Here is a 24,098-nt window from a genome sequence, read left to right on the forward strand (position 1 = left end):
TACAAGTGTATCTGTAAGGTACTTTTGCACGTCAAGGAAGTTCTTATTGGGTAACAGATTGGCTTTTGTTTAAAAAAATCAACATGTTTTACAGCTCGGGTCTTTAACACAATTATATCAACGCACGCTTATTCTGATTCTTCATCGAACAAACACGGCATAAAACTTCCACGCAAGACATAAAAGATGTCTAAACATACTAATATCGGCCATGTAGTGCCATTGTTAAGTGCACATGCCCTCGAAAAGAAAAGAGAAGAAACAAACTCAATACATAATAGCTAAAATATGTACAAAAATGGTACACTTTCAAGTCACGCAATTTTCTACTTTTACTTTGTAAACAAGCAATCGTTCAGCTTATTATAAAGTTTCAATAACTTTTTTATTAAGGCCTCTAGAAACATAGGTTTTAAAATGAGAAAAACTAACACGTCTGGCCTCCGAGTAGGCGTATTTATATTGCGATAAAATGAATATAAACTCACTTAGCAGGTCAAAATATCCTTCAAAAACACCAAACTACTTTCACAAACTGCCATTTTTTCCGCATATAACATTTCCCTCACTTAAATTTCCGCACAGACAAATAACGCTGGAGACCCTGAATATAATGGTTGGCATACTACGAGTGTTTTAATGCTTACCATCCAAATATCTTAGCCCAAACGAGTCATACTCGTCTATATGAGCGCGTGTTATACACTACCGTCTATGAAATGTTTGATGAAATGTAAAACAAGTTCCATCATTCTTGCTCTTTCTGCCAACTGTGTTATTGGCGGTGTTTGTTACAGGGAGGGAGTGAACAGAAACGGTGGCCGCTGCAGACATGCCAAGCTGATGCCAACAATAAACAATGGACTCAGAGTGAAGGTATTGACATTACTTTGACGCTTCGGCAATTCATTGTTCAATTTAGACCAAACGTATTCAAAGCCGTTATATTTGTCATAACATTGATCACAAATCGCACTAGTCTGCAGGTGAAATAGTTTATCAGCTTTAGGGCGCAAGTGACTTTAAATTTCCTAGTATATGTATTGACTCAGACATGGAAGGAATTTGGTATATGCTCTTCGGCCCCGGATTTTTTTTAAATGTATTTAAACAAATGATAGGCATGTTCATACAAACATATCGTACATTAAGGTATTCATGATACCACTGATTTTTTTTCAAATACCTCGTAAGAGTTAAAGCAGATGCATGTATTGGAATTGGTTCTTATGCTGACTTATTTTTGACCGCGTAACATCATGCGTATGAGACATTAGATGCGCTTACGAGAAATTCAAAAACATAACACATGGATTTGTTCTAGTGTTCAAAACTAGTATCTTGACCAGAGTTTTTATTCTTAAGTAATTGAAGAATAGGGAAGGATAGCAAGCACTTATATATCCTTACACACATTTAACTGTGACACAGTCGAGCAGCAAGATGGAATCGTATCCCTTTCACGCCTCTAAAGTTTTGGAGGTACGTTTGTGATAAACATTCAAGAGTTCTTAGGAAAAAATGCTTTATCGAAATATTGTTTAAAAAATTGAGTGTTCACAAGCGATAAGCTGATTACGTTATGAAATTTGGACCTCTTCCTTCTTGTAAACCTACCCGGAGTAGATTTAGCTAAGGTTTGTTATTCGGTTCCCCGCTTGTAATGTATACGCTGCAATACAGCAGGGGTACAAAACAAATCGATTAGCTTACGTGAGCGACTGTTAACGTTAACTGAACTCAGGGCAGATGAATGCCTTTATGTGAGCGGTGAAACAGTAGTGGTATGCCATGCATATTCCACAGGGCATAAACAAAAATTTACTCAAATTTTGGCTACTTGATAATAATGAATTTCATTTTACAGCTTATGGATTTAGTGACCAGAGATTAGTTAGTCAATATTTTGTTATTTTTTTCCTAATAAATCAACCATAAAACAGATTTGTTTATGTTTTATTTCTAACAAATATAAAGCGCTCAATTTAAATACTCAAATCATAAGTTTGATCAATAAAACAAAACAATTATTAAACATAATATTCTGCTAATGAAAATTACTTAAAAAATCAAAACAAATATATAATACTTGTATTGTATTTATAACAACAATATTTATCATCATGCATCGTTGTTAGTAACAGCTGAAACCAGAACGTGCATCAGGAATATAAACACAACGCCAAACATAATAAATCAAAATGGAAATACGAGATTACAAATAATTTGAATTACATGTGATTGAAATGATAAAGAAGCACAAAGTTCAAGACTAGACGTGAATTGTTATGACGGTATGGCTAGAGACAAGGAGAAGCAAGGCCGTGGAACTACAACAGGCAGAAATGTGTTTTATAGTAAATATGAAGTTCTTACTGAAATTAGAACAACGTTGTCCTGTCCATTGTAATATGTCTGCAAGGACACGGGAACATTAATGGTCATTTATCTTTCAGTTGTTATTAATCGTATTTAATGTGATGCACAAAGTGATTAATGATCAATAACTAAACAAAAATAAATACTATTTGACATCATATTACACAATAAAAATAAATATTCATCTTTTAATAATGATTGGATTTCATTTACTAATATACACATATTATTTCTAGGTTTTCAAAAGAAAAACTTCTGCACTTGGTATCACAAACAAGCATGCTTTTTTAAATACTAACATGATGTTTCAAAAACAAACATGATGTTTCCTTTACTAACATTTCAAAAACTAACATGATGTTTCAAATCAAACTCCACGTACAAAAGAAGTGGCACAACATGACACTAACACAAACACAGGTAGTTGGTGTTTCAAGATTCTACAAATCCCCTGTTGCTCCACGAGCTTCCAATATTTCCTTGAAATCCTCATTACTTAACTTTTCAACTACAAAAGGAGCACCCTTCCATTTCTTGCACGTGTTTTGCCTGCCATTTCTATCAACGACCAGAAAGTTCTCAATTTTTGGAACTGGAAATTCCAAATTGCGGTATATGCAAATGACTCCAAGATTTCCACCGCAACTTTTGCAAATGACTTTCCCACTGAATTGGATACTATCGTCCGCAAATCTCGTTGCCCCTCCTTTAACGAAATCCACTCGATCCGGCAACGTCTCATCGACAACAACGTGATGTGCCTCCTTTACTTTCTTAACGTTATCGGACATGCAAATGAAACTGTCACATCTCAAGCATTTCAATTCAAACTGGCCAATTCCGCTCATTCCCAGTTTTCGTCTTGTCCCTAACGTCTTCAACTTCCGGTCTAAATTGGCTTCTTCTTGGAACCTCTTCAATTCACTGTGAAAACGTTCAGGGAAGCGTTGAATATAGTCCTGGAATTTAGTAGACAAACTGATTTAATATTAACTCCAATTGTCACACGCACTGAAAAGTCTTTACAAAGGAGAATATAAAAAAGCGTTATGCCGTATGTATCATATATCATAATTTGAAAAATAAATAACATTGAGTGACGACTAAGGCCATACCATTCTCATAGATTTAGCGTCGTTTAAATATGGAACCTACGTACTAGACAGGAACAATAATGTCAAAAAATAATCAAAGGATATTTTACTGAACCTTTTTTCCGGTTACTCTTTTTATAGGTTATACTATACTTCTAAAACAACTAATTTCTTTTGCACGTTTTACATGCATGGAAGTATGTTCTCCTTTAGGGTGTAAAGCCTGGACGTCTACCGACCAGATGACATTGAAATTGAATGAATTTGGTTTTGACTCAAGTTTTGTGTTTGTGCAAATGCTGGTCCGTAAAACAAAGTAAACACACATGTTACATCTTGTTTAGTGGTTAATGGTTTGTTTTAAGCAATATTTTTACAACACACATTTTAATGATCTCTGTTGAAGTATTACAGTAATACACCGGTGTTGACGTCATTCCCCACCAACCACTTGAGTATTCGTACAAACTTGTATCAATGTTACCAGTAAATTTCTCCTTTTATTATTTGAAACGTCACGACCACAGATGCCGACTGTATATGTACATGTTACTCCTATTCTATGACATACCTGCAATGAGATAATGGCTTTCCTCATCATGACCTCCCTGATCATATTTAGTTCCTCTTTTTCTGCCATTCCCGTGCTTTCTTCCGCAATCAACACATACTTGCTATCTGCTGCTCTACCGCGACCTGAATGGATAAGGCATATTTATTTTATAAAGGGATTTTCAAAGCGGAAATGTGTAAAGTGGAGCCGAATCAGAATATTTTTCTTCCAGCCCTCGATATCATGATAATCTTAAAATGAGAATAATTTACCCTTTTGATTGACGAGTAACTGCAAAATCAGATAAAACAAGAGATGTTTGTCAAACATTATGCCCCCCATGAGCGCCATGTTGTCAGGATTATATGGACAATTGAATGAAATATGCATGGACCGAAATGACAGCTGATTTGTCGCTAACATTGTATGACGTTGAGGCAGATTTAAGATTATGACCATTCAAAGTTTGAGGATAGAGTGTGTTATGACCATGACCTTTGACTCTATGAACTCAAAATCCATAATAGTCATCAGCTGGTCACCAAAAATCTAAATGTTAAGTTTGAGGGCCATGGGTGCAGGCATTGACAAGTTATCACACAGACAAGCATTTTTCGTTCAAGGTCACTGTAAACTTGACCTTTGATCCAATGACCCCTTAAATCATAAGGGGTCATCTACAGGTCAGACACAACTCCAAGTCAAGTTTGAGGGCCATGGATGCAGGCATTGTCCAATTATCACTTGAAACATTTTCGCATTCAAGGTCACTGTGAACCTGACCCAATGACTCCTAAAATCAATAAGGGTCATCTCCTGGTCAGGCCCAACTTACATGTCAAGTTTGATGATCATAGATTCAGGCATTGTTGAGATATCACTGGGAGATTCAAGATTTGCTAACTTTTTTGCGTTAAAGGTTACAGACACCTTGACCTTGGCCTGATGACCCCCAAAGTCAAGAGGGGTCATCTACTGGTCAGGCCCAACCTTCATGTCAAGTTTGATGACCATAGGTCCAGGAATTGTCGAGTTTGCTTTCAAGGTCACTGTGACCTTGACCTCTGACCCCTTAAATCAATAGGGGTCATCTACTGGTCAGGCCCAACCTCCAAGTCAAGTTTGAGGGCCATGGGCGCAGGCATTGTTGAGTTATCACTCAGGCAACCTTTTATCGTTCAAAGTCACTGTTACCTTGACCTTTGGCCCAATGACCCCTAAAATCAATAGGGGTCATCTACTGGTCAGGCACAACCTCCAATTCAAGTTTGATGGCCGTGGGTGCAGGCATTGTCGTGTTATCACTCAGACAACCTTTTACCATTCAAGGTCACTGTGACCTTGACCTTTGGCCCGATGACCCCCAAAAATATTAGGGGTCATCTTCTCGTCAGGCCCAACCTCCAAGTCAAGTTTGAGGGCCATAGGTGAAGGCATTGTCGAGTAATGACACGGACAACCTTTTACTATTCAAGGTCACTGTGACCTTGACCTTTGGCCCGATGACCCCCAAAAACAGTAGGGGTCATCAACTGGTCAGGCCCAACCTCCAAGTAAAGTTTGAGGGCCATGAATGTAGGCATTGTCGAGTTATCACATGGACAAATTTTTACCATTCAAGGTCACTGTGACCTTGACCTTTGGCCCAATGACCTCAAAAAACAATAGGGTTCATCTACTGGTCAGGCCCAACCTCCAAGTCAATTATGAGGGTCATGGGTGCAGGCATTGTCGAGTTATCACTCGGACATCCTTTTACCATTCAAGGTAACTGTGACCTTGACCTTTGGCCCGATGACCCCCAAAACAATAGGGGTCATCTTATTGTCAGGCCCAACTTCCATATCAAGTTTGATGACCATAGGTCTAGGCATTGTTGAGTTATCACTCGGACAAGCTTTAAAATTATTTTACCATTAAAGGTCACTATGACCTTGACCTTTGACCCGATGAGCCCTAAAATCAATAGGGGTCATCTACTGGCCAGGCCCAACCTTCATGTCAAGTTTGATGACCATACGTCCAGGAATTATTGAGTTATCACTCGGACAAGCTTTGGTCTACCGACGGACCGACCGACCGACATACCGACATGCCTGTGCAAAGCAATATACCCCTCTTCTTCGAAGGGGGGCAAAAAAGATTATATTATACGCGAGATTGGGTGAACTTGCCATCAATTCAATATCACGAGTACCTACTCTGGTTTTAAAATTTTAAATTCGGACTTCACGGTTCATTTGATTTGAATTGTAATGACTTGCTTAAACCAGCCTTTATCACATATAAACATATGCCTCATTTACTTAACAATGTAAACCAGCCTATATCACATATAAACATATGCCTCATTTACTTAACAATGTAAAACTGTCTAGAGCCGCTTACCTCTCGACTGCACCTTGGAGATCTCGTTGGTAACATGGTCATATCGTATGACGAGGTTACATTTGGTTATATCCAAGCCCTCTTCCGCAACGGAAGTAGCTACAATGATCTTGTGTCTCCCTTCCCGAAAATACTTGAGAGCTTCGTCCTGCTCGACCTTTGTCATACCTTGTGATGTAAATGGAAAGTACTTTAAACGATATTTCGTCAATCAATCAGATCGAGATTGTTCAATCGAAAGGGACCACGGGAACATAAAACGACAAACCTATATTCACTACAGAAAGTAGTTCTTAAAGCTGCACTCTCACAGATTAACCACTTTTACAACTTTTTTTTTTGTCTTGGAAAGAGCAATTTTTGCGTAAATATCAGCAAACGAATTATATGATATAGCTGACAAAAAATCAGGTATCAGATTTTTATATTTCCGTTCGAAAATTAATGTTTTATGGCTCAAACCGTTACAAACGGTTTAAAAAATAGGCATAAAACATCAATTTTTGAACTTTATATATGAAAATATGCGTTCGAATTTTTTGTCAACAGTATTATATAACTGGCTTCCATGGATTTTCGCAAAAATTGGCTCGTTCCAAGACAAAAAATAAAAAAAAGTTGTCAAAACATTTAATCTGTGAGAGTGCAGCTTTAAGAATAAAAATACTTCATTAGTTTTGTACTCTTTTGAGATTTAATCCTTTATGTTAACAATGAAATGCCTAGAATTTAATAAATGATTCTACATATATATATACACTAACATTAAACAATAAATTACATGTGTAAGTGTGTAAATCCTGTCTTCTGATTTCAAGTATATTTACATACATTTTTAGATGTATTTGTTTAAAATAATTTCAATATCACAATCAGAAGATTTTGTACATTTTTCATTCAAGTCTATTATGTTATAATAAAGACTAACCTCCTTTGTCTGCGCTCATATTTTGACCAACAAACTGTATTGGGCCCAGCTCTCGTAAACCTGGCGTGTCTTTCATCCAGCTTACAATAGCTCGAGCAAGTTCCCGCGTTTTAACAAAAATTATACCCCTCGAGTCAGCACCCCTTTCGCCTTCGTAAGACTTAAGGATCATTTCTCGTAACTTGTCGAGTTTTGGGTTTTCACTGCATTTTACTCTGAAGTCGCATGATATGAGCTCTGAAAAAAATGAAAACTTCGATGATAAGAATGTGCAAACATTTATCTAAAATAAATTACATTGATTAGAAGTATTTTGAATCAGAATACACTAAGTGTGTTATATTCAAGCAGAGACTCGAGTAATTAAGTTTAGCACTAACAAATATTGAAAAAGCTTTAAACGTTAAATGACCTATATTCAACAAATACTGATTCTCAAATTTCATTCGCCTATGTCTTTATTTGTTCAACAATCGTTATTCTATTAACTCACTTTTGTAAGCCCTGTATATTAGCTTCTCGTTTTCATCCATGATAGCATTTTCTTTCCATTTTGTCATTTCTCCATCAAGGTAACGTAATGCGTCATCTACCCTCGCGTCGTTGTATATTATGAGGGCGTTATTGTAGCACTGAAAATGATATTGTGAGTATTCATTATCGCAAGAATATCAATTCTTGTTATTCGCAAAACAGCTTATTTTTGTCATTGTAGTTTCAATGTTCGTGTAAATTTATATCAGGGATATAGCCACAAGTAATTCTTAGATGACACCTGTCCTCGAATTTTCTAAGAGTAAACAACATACGTGATATTAGCGAGTTATCATTGGATATTATACATTACCTCAAGATGAGCTCTGATAGGATGAAGAAACTTTCTCGCCCTTGAGTCTTTCAACTTTGCCGTTTCTTGCCACAACTTGCTGACCCACTGAGTGTAAGCTGCATTTCCCTTTGTTGCCGGTGCCTTCAGAGCACCTTCAAATTTCTCTGCCTCGGACATTTCTTTCACCACTAAACATAAGTTGAATGAATACACACACCAACAAGTTTTTTATAACTTTACAAACATTAAACTTCACGAATCATTAATAAGGTACAAATGTATTACTAAATGAAAACCAAAGATACAGAAATTGATGCACAAGCAAGTCGATACAGTTGAAATGATAAAACGTTAAAATCAAAATACTGTATAAATGTATTTACATCCCCGAGTGTATTTGTATACGAAAAAACTGACATACATTTCTAGCTTATGGTAATCTTGACATCATAGCATCAATGAATTACAATATTGTAAGGTTACATACTGCATGAAGCTAAAGGAAAACGTAATAGATCCTGAGGAGATTAAATAAACATTACTTCTTCAATCAGTTATGAATTATATGTTCTCAACTTACACGAAGACGTTGCCATTCGCTGTTCTAGAGTTGACATCAATTTATCAACGGCAATTCCAAAGAAGTCTTTTTCCCTTTTTTGGACAGTCTTTATTTCTAAAACAAAGAAAAGGCATTATCATAATTATTCATACAACTTCGCCATATCATTCCGCTCTCGTCATGTTGTATACATAGAATGTAGTCACATTTGCACATAACAAGCCAGATCAATATAAAACTCATTGTCATGTACACCAAGGCAAACACAAGCAGCTGCATCGTACCGTATCACAGTTTAACAATTAATAATAAAAACAATCATCAAATCAGTCAGATATAGTAATTATGTTTTGTTTTGTATATTTGTAAGTAAGAAGGTCTCAAAGACAGTTTTCACCCCATGCTCAATAAATCTACAATGTTCTGGTATTTTAACAACAAATGGACACATACCCACATTATCGTTGAATAGCTTGGATTTACAAGCTCTTTCTTACCTTCATCTGGTAGACTAACATGTTCCCGAAGTTCGCCGATATTTCTCTCAACAGTGCAAATGACTTCAGCGTCCAAATTTGCCATCAAGTGTTTTATATGGTCAACGGCTTTTTCAGTGTCCCTTGATTTTCCAACACCGACTGAAGCTGTCAAGCCAACGATCTGTTGTTAAGAGGAAATATAAAAACATGTATCACCAAAGCACACATTTAGATTTAAAGGACCAACACAAAGAAGGTTCAAAGTGTTATTTTACTATAGAAATTATCTGACCTGAGGTAAGTTAACAACTTCTTTTTTGAACTTCATATCCAGATACAACCACATTATCTGGTTGAAGGTATGGTTGGACTGGGTATGGTGACACTCATCAAATATGATGAGCGAGAATCTGCATATATTCTCAATCTCCTTTCTAACCAAAGAATCCAGTAGAACTTGGGCAGTGACGATCAATATATCTCTCCTGCAAAAGAAAGAAATATTGTTGTAATAGACGACGTGTGTCTACAATGAAACCATACTATCTTGATTAAATACACACAGTACTCCAAATGCTCATCTGGGGGGGGGGGGAGTCTCTCAGTGATTATGGATTTTTTAGAAGTTGTGATGAGACTATAAAGCCTAATGTCACAGTTGACATGTGCAAAAACATTAAATTGTAAACATTATATCCAGGTACATAAATGAACACGACCAGTTGGTTTAGAAAATCACCAATGGTCATGTTTCACCAGAAACCAGAATCAAGGTCAATCAAACACTAACAAGGTTGATATTTAATTTTGATTAAAGCTATGCTAAAGAATTTTGCAACGGCAACACGGCCGCCGTCGACGACAGCAATGCTTTGACATTACCTTGACCTTTGCTTGGAGGAAAATACTATATAATTTATACTTATACAATTGTATCTACTTGTCTATGAAGTCCTTCAGAAACTCGTTTTTGGATCTCTGTGAATCGCCGGTGATCGTATGGGTTTTGTACTTGGGGAGAAGCTTTTTACATTCGGATCCCTGTTGATTTGCCAGAGCAACTTGATTAACAAGGAAAATAACTTTCGGAATACCATGACCAAGTTGTCGACGAATATGCTCCTGAAATATCAATCACTGGATGTGTTCTTTGTGTAATGCACAAATTAATTCTCTATATATGTAGTAAATACTGCTTTTTTCTTTAAATAAAATAAATTTGTATCGTTAAGATAAATCAAGACTATACAAACAACGTTGCAAGATGAGAAATATATATCTTTTTGCTCTTCATTTTGTCCATTGTTTAAGTACCATATTTCATTCAGTCAAATAACTTGTTGATACACAAACAGAGTTTTCAACATGATTAATTTCAAAATATCTTTAAAAGTTTCAAAACTAAAAAGCTGAAAATAACACAATTTATACTCAAACAAAAAACAGACAGCTACACTTAATCTCGTTATAAGAAACTTATATTACTTCAAGAACTTGGGGCCAAAATCATACTGATAAGAATTTAAAAATAATGTGTTATCAAATGCAGGTATAGAAAATGTCACAATGATTAAAACAATCTACTTCCTTCATGTTTTAATTGTCTGCCTTTTATACAATTAATCACCTGTATGATCTTGAAGGCAACTCTGGTTTTCCCCGAACCAGTTGGAGCAACAATGACGACATTTTTGCCTTCAATTGCTGGTGCAGCAAGTTCATTCTGGTAACCCCTTAGTTCAATGTCTTTATCCTCGACTAAATCGGTCTCAATGGAAAGATCATCAGGCGTATCTCCTGTAATAGACATCATGGTGCAGTCATATTCAACATATGCTTAATTTAAGATGCATGCACAAATTTGTCAAAGACCATGCCTTTTTTTCCAAATGTATTTTCAATTTAAGAGCGAATGAATTGGTTTATATATACTTAAATAACATTATTGTCTTATAAGCAACCAACATCTATATAATTTAGAATCAACAACAGACACTTGTATATAGCTTTGATAATGTGTCCGCAAGTTATCTCTTGGTCAGTTTGCACAATGAAATAATTTGATGTGTTTAATAGCAACTATTGGCAAAATATTGGCCAATCTGAATAGAAAGTCTTGCTAACTTTGACCGAAGAAATAACCAGTTTTATACGATTGGTTGCATGTTTTTATATACAGCATATAACAATTCTCGAAATGAAACAACCATATTGAACAAATTGGTAATGTCTTCTTCAAATAATTAACACAAGGACATACCAATTATAACGATGGTTCAATGTTTACCTGTGATATTCAAACCTTCGGGGGATCGCCGATAAAGTTCCCTCGTCTCGTTAATATTTTTCTCTGGTGGACTCCGAGACTTCTCACGAACCTTGTGTAGTTCAGCACATTTTTCACCAACTTCATTGTATTTTGGTTGTGTTAGTTTTTGATACGGTGATAAATCAATCTAAATAAAACGATGGAAACTACAGGAAAAGGCACAAAAGCCTCAACTAAACCAAAGTCATGTTTAAAGGCACTGTTAATGCTCAAGTCCAAGCAAACACTACACAAGAGAATCTGCGCTACACGTCAAATAACACTAAACAAAATACGTGATTAGTAAAACTCGGGGTAACCGCCTTAGCACGGTCAGTGACAAGTTATCAATAGGCCGATTGTTCAGATTTGTTTTAAAAGTAACACAGTTGTTAATGCAATTAGGTGTTTTTTTTAAAGCGTTACTACACCGGAAGTTTAATGAATGCACTTGTGATCTGCAGTATTTCCAACAAGAGTTCAGACAATTGTTTCAGGTGCATTTGTTTTATGCAAATATATGAGGATATCCTAAAACTTTCTGAACAATTGGCAAATTATTTACCATACATACATTTGTTTGTGTGTTCAAAACAAAATATATCATTTTTGAAAATTTCATATTTGACATTGACTAAACGAAATTGTATTTCGAACCTCCCCACAGCAATCTTTGTCTTTCATACTCTTTTCTGCTGAAACATTTGTTCTCTGAAAACAAGTATAATATTGTCTATAAGATCTATAAATGTAGGGGACGGTTCTACATTCCCATTACTTTGTAGACAATGGTTCATTGTAAATCTTTTATAATCAAATGGCCATAGGCAATGATTGAATACTCTGTGAAACTAACAGATTACATGGTTAACATAACCGCAAGAAATAATTCGGGTTCGTAACGTCCGTTAAGAAAATCGAACTACTTCCATTTAATTCAAGGGGCATTCTGCTTTGAAAGACGCAAACATGGTTGTGATCGACGCAGATCTGAGATTATGCTACTGACGAGCAAAGACATTGTAGGAGTCTGGCGTCACGACTTAGTTTCATCTTTGCTTCGGTAATGGAATTTTCTCTTCTATTGATCATAAATGTTCCAGAAGAAAGCACGATGCAATGTACTCCGATATCGGGATGCTTCAAACGGTCGCCCGAGTTTCTTGATGGATTATACGTGATATTTACATACTAATTAATCCAATTTGTCGATGACAAATCGATTTGGCGGTACATACGACGTTCGTGATTATAATTACCAGTTTGTATAGTCGTCTTGGTAACATATGTCGCATCTCAAACAAAGTCCGATGGCATGATCGTCATGAAACATGCACGACACAACACTACTAAATCCCGACCCTTCTAAGTTCCTACCCCCGGTATGAATTGTTTAAGCCGCTCGTATTTACTGGACCTCAAACACGACCTCTTCCTACATGCAAAACCTCCTCAATCGGTTTCCAATGCTGTCTTATATCTACGCACGAGTTACCGTCTTTCACGGTACAAACTACATTCCCATCCAAATGAGTCCTGTAACCGGTTCCGTTATTAACAGCTTCGTCTACCTTTTCTATATTGTCGAGCAAACACCTCCACCTCCTAAGCGTTCAAGATATTCTTTTTTCATAGCTGTATTATCAATCCACTCTCTTTGGTGCACGCGTTTCTCTAACCATCCAGTCACTTACCTTCGCGTATCTCTGATTGCCTTAAGAAAACCCCATGTCGTTCTCCATGAGGCTCTAGTGTAAGAATAGTGTAAAATTTTTTAGACTCCTATATACGAACTCATATGAATAGATCCTAGACTTTAGGTCATTTATTAACTAATGTTCTGTATGCGAAGGTCACACGTCAGGACAAATATCCACCGTGAATATTTATTTACTCTATTTACTCTATAAGGTACAGAGCTGTCAACTATTGACTTGGACCATTTCAGTATGACTCATTGGCTAAGAACCGTTGACTTCAAAGTAACGGGAATGTAGTGACGGTTTATAACATATAACAACCTTTATGTCCTTGCTTTAAATTTAGAGTAAAAAGAAGTAAAACCCGTTTTAACAATTCGTTAACTGGCACTTATTTTGCAAATAAATGAGTATATCTGCAACTAAAAACGCAATGAAATTACCTTGCCATCTTTGATCGCGTCAAATGAAAAACTCTTCTGAGTGTTTAGGTGAGATTTTTCGGGAACTTTCAGGTCATTAAGAGCGTTGTCTAGAGCTTCCTCACCGGATGAAGAATCTAAATGATCCCTTGCACGACCGCTGGTCTCTTGTGATCCAGACTCGCTAGTATTTTCTGTGTCAATCAGCAACGAGGAAAACGACAGGTCCATCGACTGCACGGACGAGTTGTCTTCTTGTTTCGTCAGTATACTTTTCTCTTCAGCTTCAAACTTTGCTGGGCTAAGGTTATTCTGCGATGGTTCACCAGAATCTAAAATATCAAATTAAGTTTGCATGAGGCATGTTTCATGCTTTTCGGTTGCACATTTAAAAAAAATAAGGTTGGTTAGAACTTGTTACATGAAAGCCACGCGTGAAATACAACTGTCGGTGCTCACTCATTGAAATATATATATTTCTTTCTATCTATTGAACGATATAGATATCTTCGAAATAATACAAAATTTAATAACAATTAAGGAAATGTACTTGTTTTGGCACACATCAGAATATAAACAATAGTCAGGTGGTCTATTACAGTATATGATATTGTTTTATCTAAATGTTACCAAAGGAAACTTGAAGGTCGTGCATCCTGGGTTCGGGAGCCTCTGTCGAACCGTTGGCGTGATCAGATGGAGGACATTGTCTCTGTTTTCCATCTTTAATACAGGAAAATCAACATATCATCGATAACCTAATGTATTGGAATTAATGCAAGCAGAATATCAGTCATCATTAATGCAGCATTCCTGGCAAATGGAAAATGTCAATAGTCAGGTGATCTATAGTATTACATGTTTAAGTTATTGTTTTATTTAAATGTTTCAATCTTATATTACCAAAGGAAACATGAAGCTCGTGCATCCTGGGTTCGGGCGCCTCTCCCGTGCCATCGGCGTGATTAGATGGAGGACATTGTCTACGTTTTCCATCTTAAATACAAGGAAATCAACATATAATCGATAACCTAATGAATTTGAAATAATGCCATATAAGTCACCTATAATGCAGCATTAATGGCGATTTGAAAATGACAATGAAGTAAGGTAATTGCTGAAGTTTGTGTTATGAAAAAACTAATTAATTATTTTCAGAAATACATTTAATATATCCTTACAGAAATCTAAATTACAAAGAAAGCCCGCATGAAAAGTTACCTTCTTCTCGAAATGAAAAAACAGAACTAAGTGAAGCCAGGCAAACTTCTCCTTTATACTTTAAGAAGTCCTTCCATTCAGGCTTGGGTTCTTTTAGTTTCAAATACTCGTCGGCAACTGCAAAACATATGTGAAAGAAAATGCAATTGACTGACGAAAACAAAAACATTATCAGCAGCATGTTTTAACTTCAATATCTTAAGAAACAAAATGAAATGATATAATGGTCAGCCATGTGTTTCTTCAAATTATGACTATCTGCACTTAATACAGACCACGAATAACCAGTACATAACCTTATTCGATCATATACAATCGTAAAGGGAAACCTAAGCATCAATTAACACAAATGACTAAAAACAAGGCAAATTCCTTATGTGGCTAAAAATAAATGTAAAACCATGCCCTTATTTCTAGAAACATCTCGCGTTTGGCAGGATTAAGCATGGCTCGCTATTTTAGTTGGTAAAATTGTAATTTTTACCTAATTAATATATTGGGTTCAAAAGGAAATAAACATGATGATAATCTAGATAAACTAAGTTTTATTTAGTAAACCCAAGATTAAGTAAGAACTATGACATAATAAAATGAACTACATAATCGGTTACGCTAAAGAACATTCGAGAAGTTAAGCCCATAGTATAACATACCTAGAACAAGATCATGGCTTATTGCATTAGCTATAGATCGATGATTATCCGCGTGGTCACTTTCAATCAAAGCCAGAATAAATGTCGCCAGCCAGGAATCATGTCTGTTGGGAATCATAAGCGAAAGATCAAAAGCTGCCAGCGCTCTGCCACCAAGTTGAATTTGACCTAAAGCTTCTTCACACTCCCGTTGTGAAATAACACCGTGTGCACGGAGACAAGGTAGAATATCAACAACGTTGAGATTGTCCATGATCTTTTTAATATATTTGCCTATAATCTTATCTCCTTTGTTGGCGTTCTGTGGAATCGCCTGAGCCGTTAAGATTTTCAGTATTTTGGGGTTCTCTGAAAGGAAAAGAAATGTTTAAGTATAATTTGTATCACAGTTTGTGTTTTTAATTGTTTAGATTTCAAACAGGGGTTCTCACAGCTGATGCTTGAAAATCCTGAAATATAGCCGGGTATCTATTTATGTATGAGATATCCATGGCCAAAACAGGATTTAGGGGCTATGACTTTATAAACTGTCTCCAAATTCATTTATATTCATTTCAAGATACCTCCGACTGTTTTTGATACATATGTTCTAACAGTAGTTCAAATCCAAAAAGAACACTCTGTTGCATGAACCCAATAAAGGTAACAATACTTAAATAGGTGCATATTTGTGCTTCATTTTAGTACCTTATAAATATCTAGGATGTGTTTCATAATAAAGTTTTTGAAGATATCTCAAATATGCAACACACTGGTAAATTAATTTTAATAACAAGAGCTGTAACAGAGACTGTGAGCGAGCTCCACTATTTCACAGCTTTCATATTACTTGATAAGTTTGGTAGGATTAATGGTTGTCAGCCCTTGTATAAAGTTCCAATGCAATACGTCAAAAAGTTGCTGAGATACAGAAAATCTTAACCAGAATTTCTAAATCGAATAATAAAGGGCCATAGCTTACATTACATTCAAGATAGTTATTTTACTTGATCAATTTAGAAGGAAGGATGGTGAAAAAATCCTTAATAAAGTTTTAGTGCAATATTTCAAGAAATTGCCAAGACATTAACTTATGTGTGCTTACATGCAAAACCTTAATGTTTAATAATAAAGGTCCATCATTTGCACAATGGAAAAACCTGTCTTAAGTTTCATCGCAAAACATGAATTAATTCAATTTGTTTGCCAAAATTTAATTTAAAAGTCCCTAAATGCAAAGCCTTAACCAGAATTTCCAAGTTGAATACAAAAGAGCCATAATGAGCAGTATATGCAAAATAAAAAAAATAAAAAGAATTATCATATTTGAATAATTATATAGGTTTCATGGCTGAAAAAACCTTGTATAAAGTTCAAATGTAATATTTCAAGAAGATGCTGAGATATTGAATTATGTAAGCACAGGCAAAATACATGCATGGACCGAAATGACAGCGAATTTGTCATTGACATTGGATGCCTTTGAGGCAGTTTTAAGGTAATGACCATTTAAAGTGTGAGGATAGTAAGTACAGTTTTTAATCATGTTTAGATGATGACTGATATTTGCAGTTAAACGTGTATCCTCAAGCAGCCAGGAGTAAGTAAATATAACGTAATTTTTAATGACCAATATGTGTTGTGGCCTTGACCCTTGACCTCAAAATACATAGGGTTCATGTACTGCAGACAATGCGAATGTCCGTCGGACAGTCGGACATGTCCGGTATATTTCCATTTTGACCGACGAAACAAAAGTTTTGGTCGGTCACAATGTCCGGTGAAAAACTAAAGTCAACACCGTTTAATTTTCGGAAAATTAACTTTCAGTTTCTAAATAAATGTTCAGAGTTATTTTTAACTATTATATCATGATTATTCAGCGTGTTAATCCGTGTATCACTATTTGTAAACCCCGTTTCGACATGTTTCCGTAAAAGCCGATAAAACGCGTAAGGTTCCGATTTCAGCTCGTACTCTAATACTTTTATTTTACGGAAATGATCGGAAATTACAAAATTCCGTATGTATTTATTTTCGGCGAAGTGGTTCCCGGCAATCGTGTTAATTTAAATATGATGAATAATATACCGAGCTGACTTTCTTGCCGCTCTGTTTAACATTACCAATAACAAGAACTCTACTTTCGTTTTTGCATAAATGTTGTGCCTGAGTTTGACTTGTAGTCCAATCGTTACATTTTATAACCGTACTGTACTGTATCTTTAATTTAAAGATGAATTAACAGAGTAAGATCTAGCTGTTCCATGGGTAGACAAACCAGATATGAGTTCTTTTTGGGAGGCAAGGGAAGAAAAAAATTATGACATTTATAAGATCCGAATATTGATTTTTTTACAAGATGTTTGGCTTTTTTGTAATTTATTATAGTACTGTAGGACAAATCTAACCAAAAAGATCTAAACCGGTTATAATGGGGAATTACAAAACTTAGTTAAAAAAGAGGCTTAAAATCAAGGTTTAGGCTGATGTAACTGAATACTGTTTGTACATTGCGACAGGTTAAAATTTGGTGCGACAGGTAAACTTTCAGTGTTTACCTGTCGCAATGTCCTGTGAAGAAGAAAAAGTTTTCGCGTTGTCTGAGTACTGGTCAACCCAAACCTAAAGGTCAAGTTTGTGGACCATGGATGCAAGCATTGTCAAGTTATCACACAGAAAAGCTTTTTGTGTCCAAGGTCACTGTGACCTTGACCTTTAACCCGATGCCCCTAAAATCTATAGGTCTCATCTGCTGGTAAGGCCAAACCTCAAGTCAAGTTTGAGGTCTATTGGTGCAGGCATTGTCGAGTGCAACCTTTTCGCATTCAATGTCACTGTGACCTTGACCTTTGATCCGATGACCCCTAAATCCAAAAGGGGTCATCTACTGGTCATGCCCAGCCTCCATGTAAGGTTTGGTGACCATAGGTCCAGGCATTGTTGAGATATCACTTGGAGAAGCTTTGTCAACCTTTTCGCGTTAAAGGTCACAGTTACCTTGACCTTTGACCTGATTACCCCTAAAATCAATAGGGTTCATCTACTTGTCAGACCCAACCTTCATGTCAAGTTTGATGAACAAAGGTCCAGGAATGGTCGCGATTGCGTTCAAGGTCACTGTGGCCTTGACCTTTGATCCGATGACCCCTAAAATCAATAGCGGTCGTCTACTGGTAAGGCCTAACCTCCAAGTCAAGTTTGAGGGCCATGGGTGCAGGCATTGTTATCACTCGGACAACCTTTTAGCATTCAAGGTCACTAAAATCAACAGGGGTCATCTACTGGCCAGGCCCAGCCTCCATGTTTAGTAAGATGACCATAGGCCAGGCATAGTAGAGTTATCATCGGACAAGCTTTAACATCGTTTCCCGTTAAAGGCCACTGTGACCTTGACGTTTGACGCGATGACCCCTAAAACCCTACCGACCTACCGATCGACCGACCAACATGTGCAAAGCAAGGGAGTATAAAACATTTACCCGAATTTTTAAGTCGAGTAATAAAGGGCCATTATTTGCACTTTATGCAAAATAGAGTTATCTAACTTCATTCATTATTAAAAAAGTTTTTTTATAACTATTATATATCAAGATTCAATGCAAAACGTCAAGAAGTTGCTGAGATACTGACTTATTTGTGCTAACATGCAAAGCCTGAACAATAATTTACAAGTTGAATAACAAAGTGCCATCATTTAGTAGGTTTGATAGTTCTAAACACCTGTCTTAAGTCCCAACGTAATTCATAATGTATATGCTGAGATATTAACTTAAATGTGCTTACATGCAAAACCTTAACCAGAATGTCAAAGGTGAATAGTAAAGGACCACAATTTGCATTATAAGTAAAAAAGAGTTATCTTACTTCATTAAATAAGTAAAAAGGAACACATGTCTAATGTATCAATGCAATACATGATGAATTTCCTGAGATAATGAATTAGGTGCTAACATGCAAAATTTAACAAAGATGTAACGCCGATGTTAGGTTGAGTAGTATAGCTCTCCATAATCTTCAAATAGTATTCTATTGCTCATTGAAAAACTAGAGAAATCCATATGGATGCTGACTTACTTAGTTATGGATGAATGTTAAAACTTTGTATTTGACATGGATAAGGAAGCACTTTTAAGTGTTTCGTTTTAACTCTGTGAAAATTTTAATCAATGAAAATCTGGAAAGAAATACCTAAATATACAATAAGATTGAGATGATGTGTACTTTTGCTCAATTAAATATTAAATATCTGTACCCGCTTCTGTCCCCATCTTACCTGCTTCTTCAACAACCTCCAACAGCTTCGAAAATTTGTCAGGATGATTCATCTCAATAATAGTTTCCAACGAAAACTGGGTAACATCTCTTGGGTTGGAAGCTTTTTTCGACATACCTCTTATTTTCATTCTATCATCTGAAATAAAAAGACGTTCATAAACTAAATGTTTATTTATATATTAAAATTTAAATGATATTTCTACTTTTTGTCTGTTTTATATCAGCATGTATAGGTATGTTTTAATGCAATCTAAGGCTATTAAAATGCTTTAACCCCAGGAGCTTCAGGGGGCTTAAATGCCCCCTCTGAACTCCCACAAGGGCACTGCCCTAGAATCGTAAGGGGCCTATCGCCGCCCCTTAACCCCCGGGGGGAAGTGGCAACAAGGTTTCACAACCCAGAGGAAACCCTAACAAGTTCATAGTACGCAAAATCAAGTCAATATTGCTCAATTCAATTGAATGAATTAACAATTAAATTTTAAAAATGAAAAGAAACATTATATAAGCTCAGACTAAATTAATGTAGATCAAATAAATTGTATTACTACTTAAAATTAACATTTCTTCCTTGGTGAAATAGAGTTGAAATAAATTGTTGTTAAATTAAAACAGTGTTCTATTTTCTTTTTTAATTCACCCACCTCTATTGAAGTATTCATATGGCAGCAGGTCTTTCCAATCCAAATGATCCACAATGTATTCAAAACAGCATTCAAGGTAGAAACCAATGGTGTTCTCCTGTTGTGACATGTGATCATTCTGTTGACATTCCTCCCCAAGGGGCACTGGTCGTGTTGCTCCTCCAGACATTATTATTTTTGGAGTTTTGCTTTGGCGGCATCCATGGACATGCAGGTCAGAAAGTATTTAGCCTGCAACAGTTATAATGGAGAAATTTGAAATATACAAAACCTAAAAATTAACAAGAGCTGTCACTGTAAGTGATAAATGCCCCCGAAGTGGTTACATGGTACTCAAGTGTGATTAAAAGGTCAAAAGGGAAAAAAATAGCGATGAAAGGTTTGGATGATGAAAGCCTTAAGAAATGTTTATGAAAAAGTGGAATATATAAAATACACTAATTACCTCTCAGTTATGTTTTGAAACCCTACATGAGACCCATGCATGGTCACTGACACGGTAACATGAATGCATCACTGTAAAATTAGATTACATGCAAAACCTTAACCAGAATTTCTTAGGCAAATAATAAATGGCCTTAATTTGCATTATGTGCAAAAAGGAGTTATCTTACATGATTTCTTAAGTATGATGGATGGCTGAGAACTTGCTTGTATAAAGGTTCAATGCAATACATGAAATAGTTGCTGAGATATTGACTTAAATGAGTTTCCATGCAAAACCTTAACCAGTCTTTCTATGTCAAATAATAAAGGGGCAAAGTTAGCAGTAAATTCAAGAAAGAGTTTTCTAACTTGATTAATTTAGCAGCCCTTGAACAAAGTTTCAATGCAATACATCAATTACTTTCACAGATATTGACTAATGCACACTTACATGCTAAACCTCAACCAGATTTTCCGAGTGGAATAAAGGGCCAAAATTTACATAACATACAAAATAGAGTTATTTCAATTGAATAATTATGTATATGATATATTTGATAGATGGAAACACTGTTCAAAATTCCATTGCAATACATGAAGTATTTGCTGAAAATTGACTTATATGTGGTTACATGCAAAACCTTAACCAGATTTTCTAAAGCAAATAATAAAGTACCATATTTTGCTTTATATGCAAAATAGATTTATCTTACTTTAATTATTAATAAAGTAGGATGGATGGTTGCTACCACTGTTTAAGTCTAGATGCAATGCATCAAGTAGTATCTGGCATATTTACATGATTTAAACCTAAAGTCTGTTCTGCCACAGTTCTGTTATATTAAAACACATATTTTGTGAAAATATTTTGTTTATGCAAGCGTGGGGAAATACTTTAAATGAATTGTAACTAAATTACTGTGGTACTGTATTTAAAAGCTGTTTTCTTTTATATTTTCAAATTTAAAGGTAGTTAACCTCTTCTCATTTCTAATGTCATCTTGGACGTCATTCTATACATTCATGCATGTACTGTACTTAGAAAATAAATAATTGAAAAAAAATAGTTTGTGGTAATTTTGTTTGACTTAAGTTATGTTTTGAAGCTGATCTGAGTAAACAAGATTTATAATGGCTAAGAAAGCTTAAATATAGTCATAAGGCTATTTCATCCTAAACTGGCCTTTTAAAGAAACATGAAATGAGAAAGAGCCGGAACATTGACACAGTCAAATTAACTCATAGTCAGTATATTAAAGCTTAATTATTGGAATCTTGTGCATTGAAAAATAGGCAAATTCATATTGTGACTGAGATTCTCATAAAAATTTGAAATCATACTAACATTCTAGAATATGTATCTATAAGAGTACCCATAATGCACTGGAAGATAATAAGGGTGTATGTGTTAGGGTGGGGCTCCCTCCTCCTGCTTTAAATTGTTAAAGTAATGCATCAGTCAATTCTAACCATGGCCCCCCCAGCTCCAGGAAAGAGCGGGTACTTTGACTTTCTGTCATGCCAAGCCTGGGTAAAATCCCCGCCCTGCAAGAACGAACTGCTGGTCAAATCCCCGCAAAATGACCCCGCTACCCAGGGACCCTAGGTAAGGCCCATTCCCCGAAGACAAAACCATGGCCTTCACCCATTTTGAAGGTAAAAACACAGCCCATTTCCCCGGCTATCATCAGTATACCCTAGTCTAAAATAATAGATGTGTAATGCGGGATTCTTCCAATCCCTAACGTCTAAACTGGTTTGTGCAAAATCACGGGTGTTTTGAAAAATATTAAAATTGTATTTAGAAAATTATTTTATGCTTGAAATTGATGATGAGGGTTTATATTCATATTTTACCATGTAAGTCCAAAGCTATTTTGCACAAAACAAGCGTTAAAACACATGATTTACCTTTCCAAATGAAACTTGACTGACACAGACAACAATTATGCCAAGCAGAACAACTCGCCATGATTGTAATATCTCGGCCACCTCCAACAAGCTTCGAGATAGACCTCGTACATACAATACAATCGTAACAATTCTGCCATGCCCGAAGTGTTCCGATTGTTGTAAAACTGTGAACTGCAGCCTTTCAGGTACCCTTCATGTATATATGTATATGTTTTGACAGAATAAAATGAAGAAAAACCGATCAAACTCGTTGAATTTTTATTTTTTGTGTACAAAACTAATATAAAATAACATTATCTGGAAATACGTGAATGATTTGCCATATCAAAAATCGTAAAAAAGATCTGTCAATGTACAATTATTTGGACTACAGTATAACCCCCCCCCCCCCCCGGACCCAGGAGTGTGGGGGGGAGATGGCTGGTTACAATTGACTGGTGCATAAACCTTATTTATGAATTAACGTTACATACATGAATATGTAGGTAAAATTTACTGAATACATCACTATTTCTTTAGCATAATAATAACTAATATTTGGCATAACCAAAATGAGCTTCCCCAATCATCAATTTTCTAAAAACCTAAGGCTATGCACAACAGCTTATTATAAGTTATATAAAATCATAAACACAACATCAGGAAAAAACTGAAGAAGTTTTGTTACAATTACAAAAAATATACAGCGAACTGAGAATTTCAATTAAATATAATGTAATAATTATTCCTTTTTAATAATAAGATATATACCTGTCAACTATATGCTGTCTTGTTCCTTGTCATTGTTAGGCATAAAATTATCAAAATTGAACGTTTTTCCCGAAGCGACACTTTCACTTTCGTTTTTTGTAAGCGGTGCATTGTAATTTCTGTACATGGGAGATTTAGTACTGGTATATTATATTTGAGGCTACGTTGTACTATTTTATTGTCTCGGATAGGGATGTACGAATACATTAAAAACAAAAACAAAACTATGATTCACTTCGAAGTGCACTAGCGCACCAATTCGCCCCTCCCCTTAACTCGTCCTAGTTTACTTTCTAAAACAATATAGAAGAGAGAAAAAAACGCCCATATTGCCACATTTCGGACAAGAAAATGTTATTTTTTTAAGGGGAGTACCCAAAGACCCCCATGCCAACGCTGTAAGCAAAATTAATTTCGGTTCTGAGGGAGAGGTGCAAGTCAAAAGGGTACGCCCCCTTACAAATGTAGTTACGCCCCATTAACGCCAAATCCTGGACCGCCTCAGATAAGTAGATCCATTAATTTAACCATGCAAGAAATTCTTATCTTGCCCACGGGCGAAGATAAATTGCCCGTATGGAACTTCTTTTA

General features: G+C 35.7%; 1 protein-coding gene across 2 annotated transcripts; it reads right to left on the reverse strand.

The window, feature by feature from the left end:
* Nucleotides 1-1,950: 1,950 nt before the first annotated feature.
* Nucleotides 1,951-23,629, reverse strand: LOC128212298 (ATP-dependent RNA helicase DHX58-like). 2 transcript variants are annotated; one of them, XM_052917684.1, is made up of 21 exons: nucleotides 23,508-23,629; nucleotides 20,418-20,648; nucleotides 19,772-19,909; nucleotides 15,517-15,864; nucleotides 14,864-14,980; nucleotides 14,546-14,638; nucleotides 14,273-14,365; nucleotides 13,664-13,974; nucleotides 12,178-12,231; nucleotides 11,500-11,590; nucleotides 10,840-11,009; nucleotides 10,153-10,334; nucleotides 9,505-9,697; nucleotides 9,231-9,393; nucleotides 8,752-8,847; nucleotides 8,190-8,359; nucleotides 7,836-7,974; nucleotides 7,343-7,579; nucleotides 6,415-6,582; nucleotides 4,045-4,169; nucleotides 1,951-3,338 (listed from the first exon to the last, which is right to left on the reverse strand). In XM_052917684.1, the coding sequence occupies exons 2-21, from the start codon at nucleotides 20,584-20,586 to the stop codon at nucleotides 2,820-2,822; spliced, it is 3,576 nt and encodes a 1,191-aa protein (XP_052773644.1). In that variant the 5' UTR covers nucleotides 20,587-20,648; nucleotides 23,508-23,629; the 3' UTR covers nucleotides 1,951-2,819. The 2 variants fall into 2 exon arrangements, with proteins under 2 accessions (XP_052773644.1, XP_052773643.1); XM_052917683.1 differs by having other exon boundaries at nucleotides 11,500-11,668.
* Between the last annotated feature and the right edge of the window lie 469 nt (nucleotides 23,630-24,098).

This window comes from Mya arenaria, chromosome 12, assembly GCF_026914265.1.
Source record: "Mya arenaria isolate MELC-2E11 chromosome 12, ASM2691426v1".
NCBI classification, from domain to species: Eukaryota; Metazoa; Mollusca; class Bivalvia; order Myida; family Myidae; genus Mya; species Mya arenaria.

Bases quoted from the DNA above. Each gene is read 5' to 3' on its own strand.
- LOC128212298 (XM_052917683.1), bottom strand. From the start codon at position 20,586: ATGTCTGGAGGAGCAACACGACCAGTGCCCCTTGGGGAGGAATGTCAA. The intron at 15,865-19,771 runs GTAAGATGGGGA...TTTTCCTTTCAG, and splicing joins GGAGGTTGTTGAAGAAGCAG to AGAACCCCAAAATACTGAAA. The intron at 7,975-8,189 runs GTAATGTATAAT...TATCATTTTCAG, and splicing joins CTATCAGAGCTCATCTTGAG to TGCTACAATAACGCCCTCAT.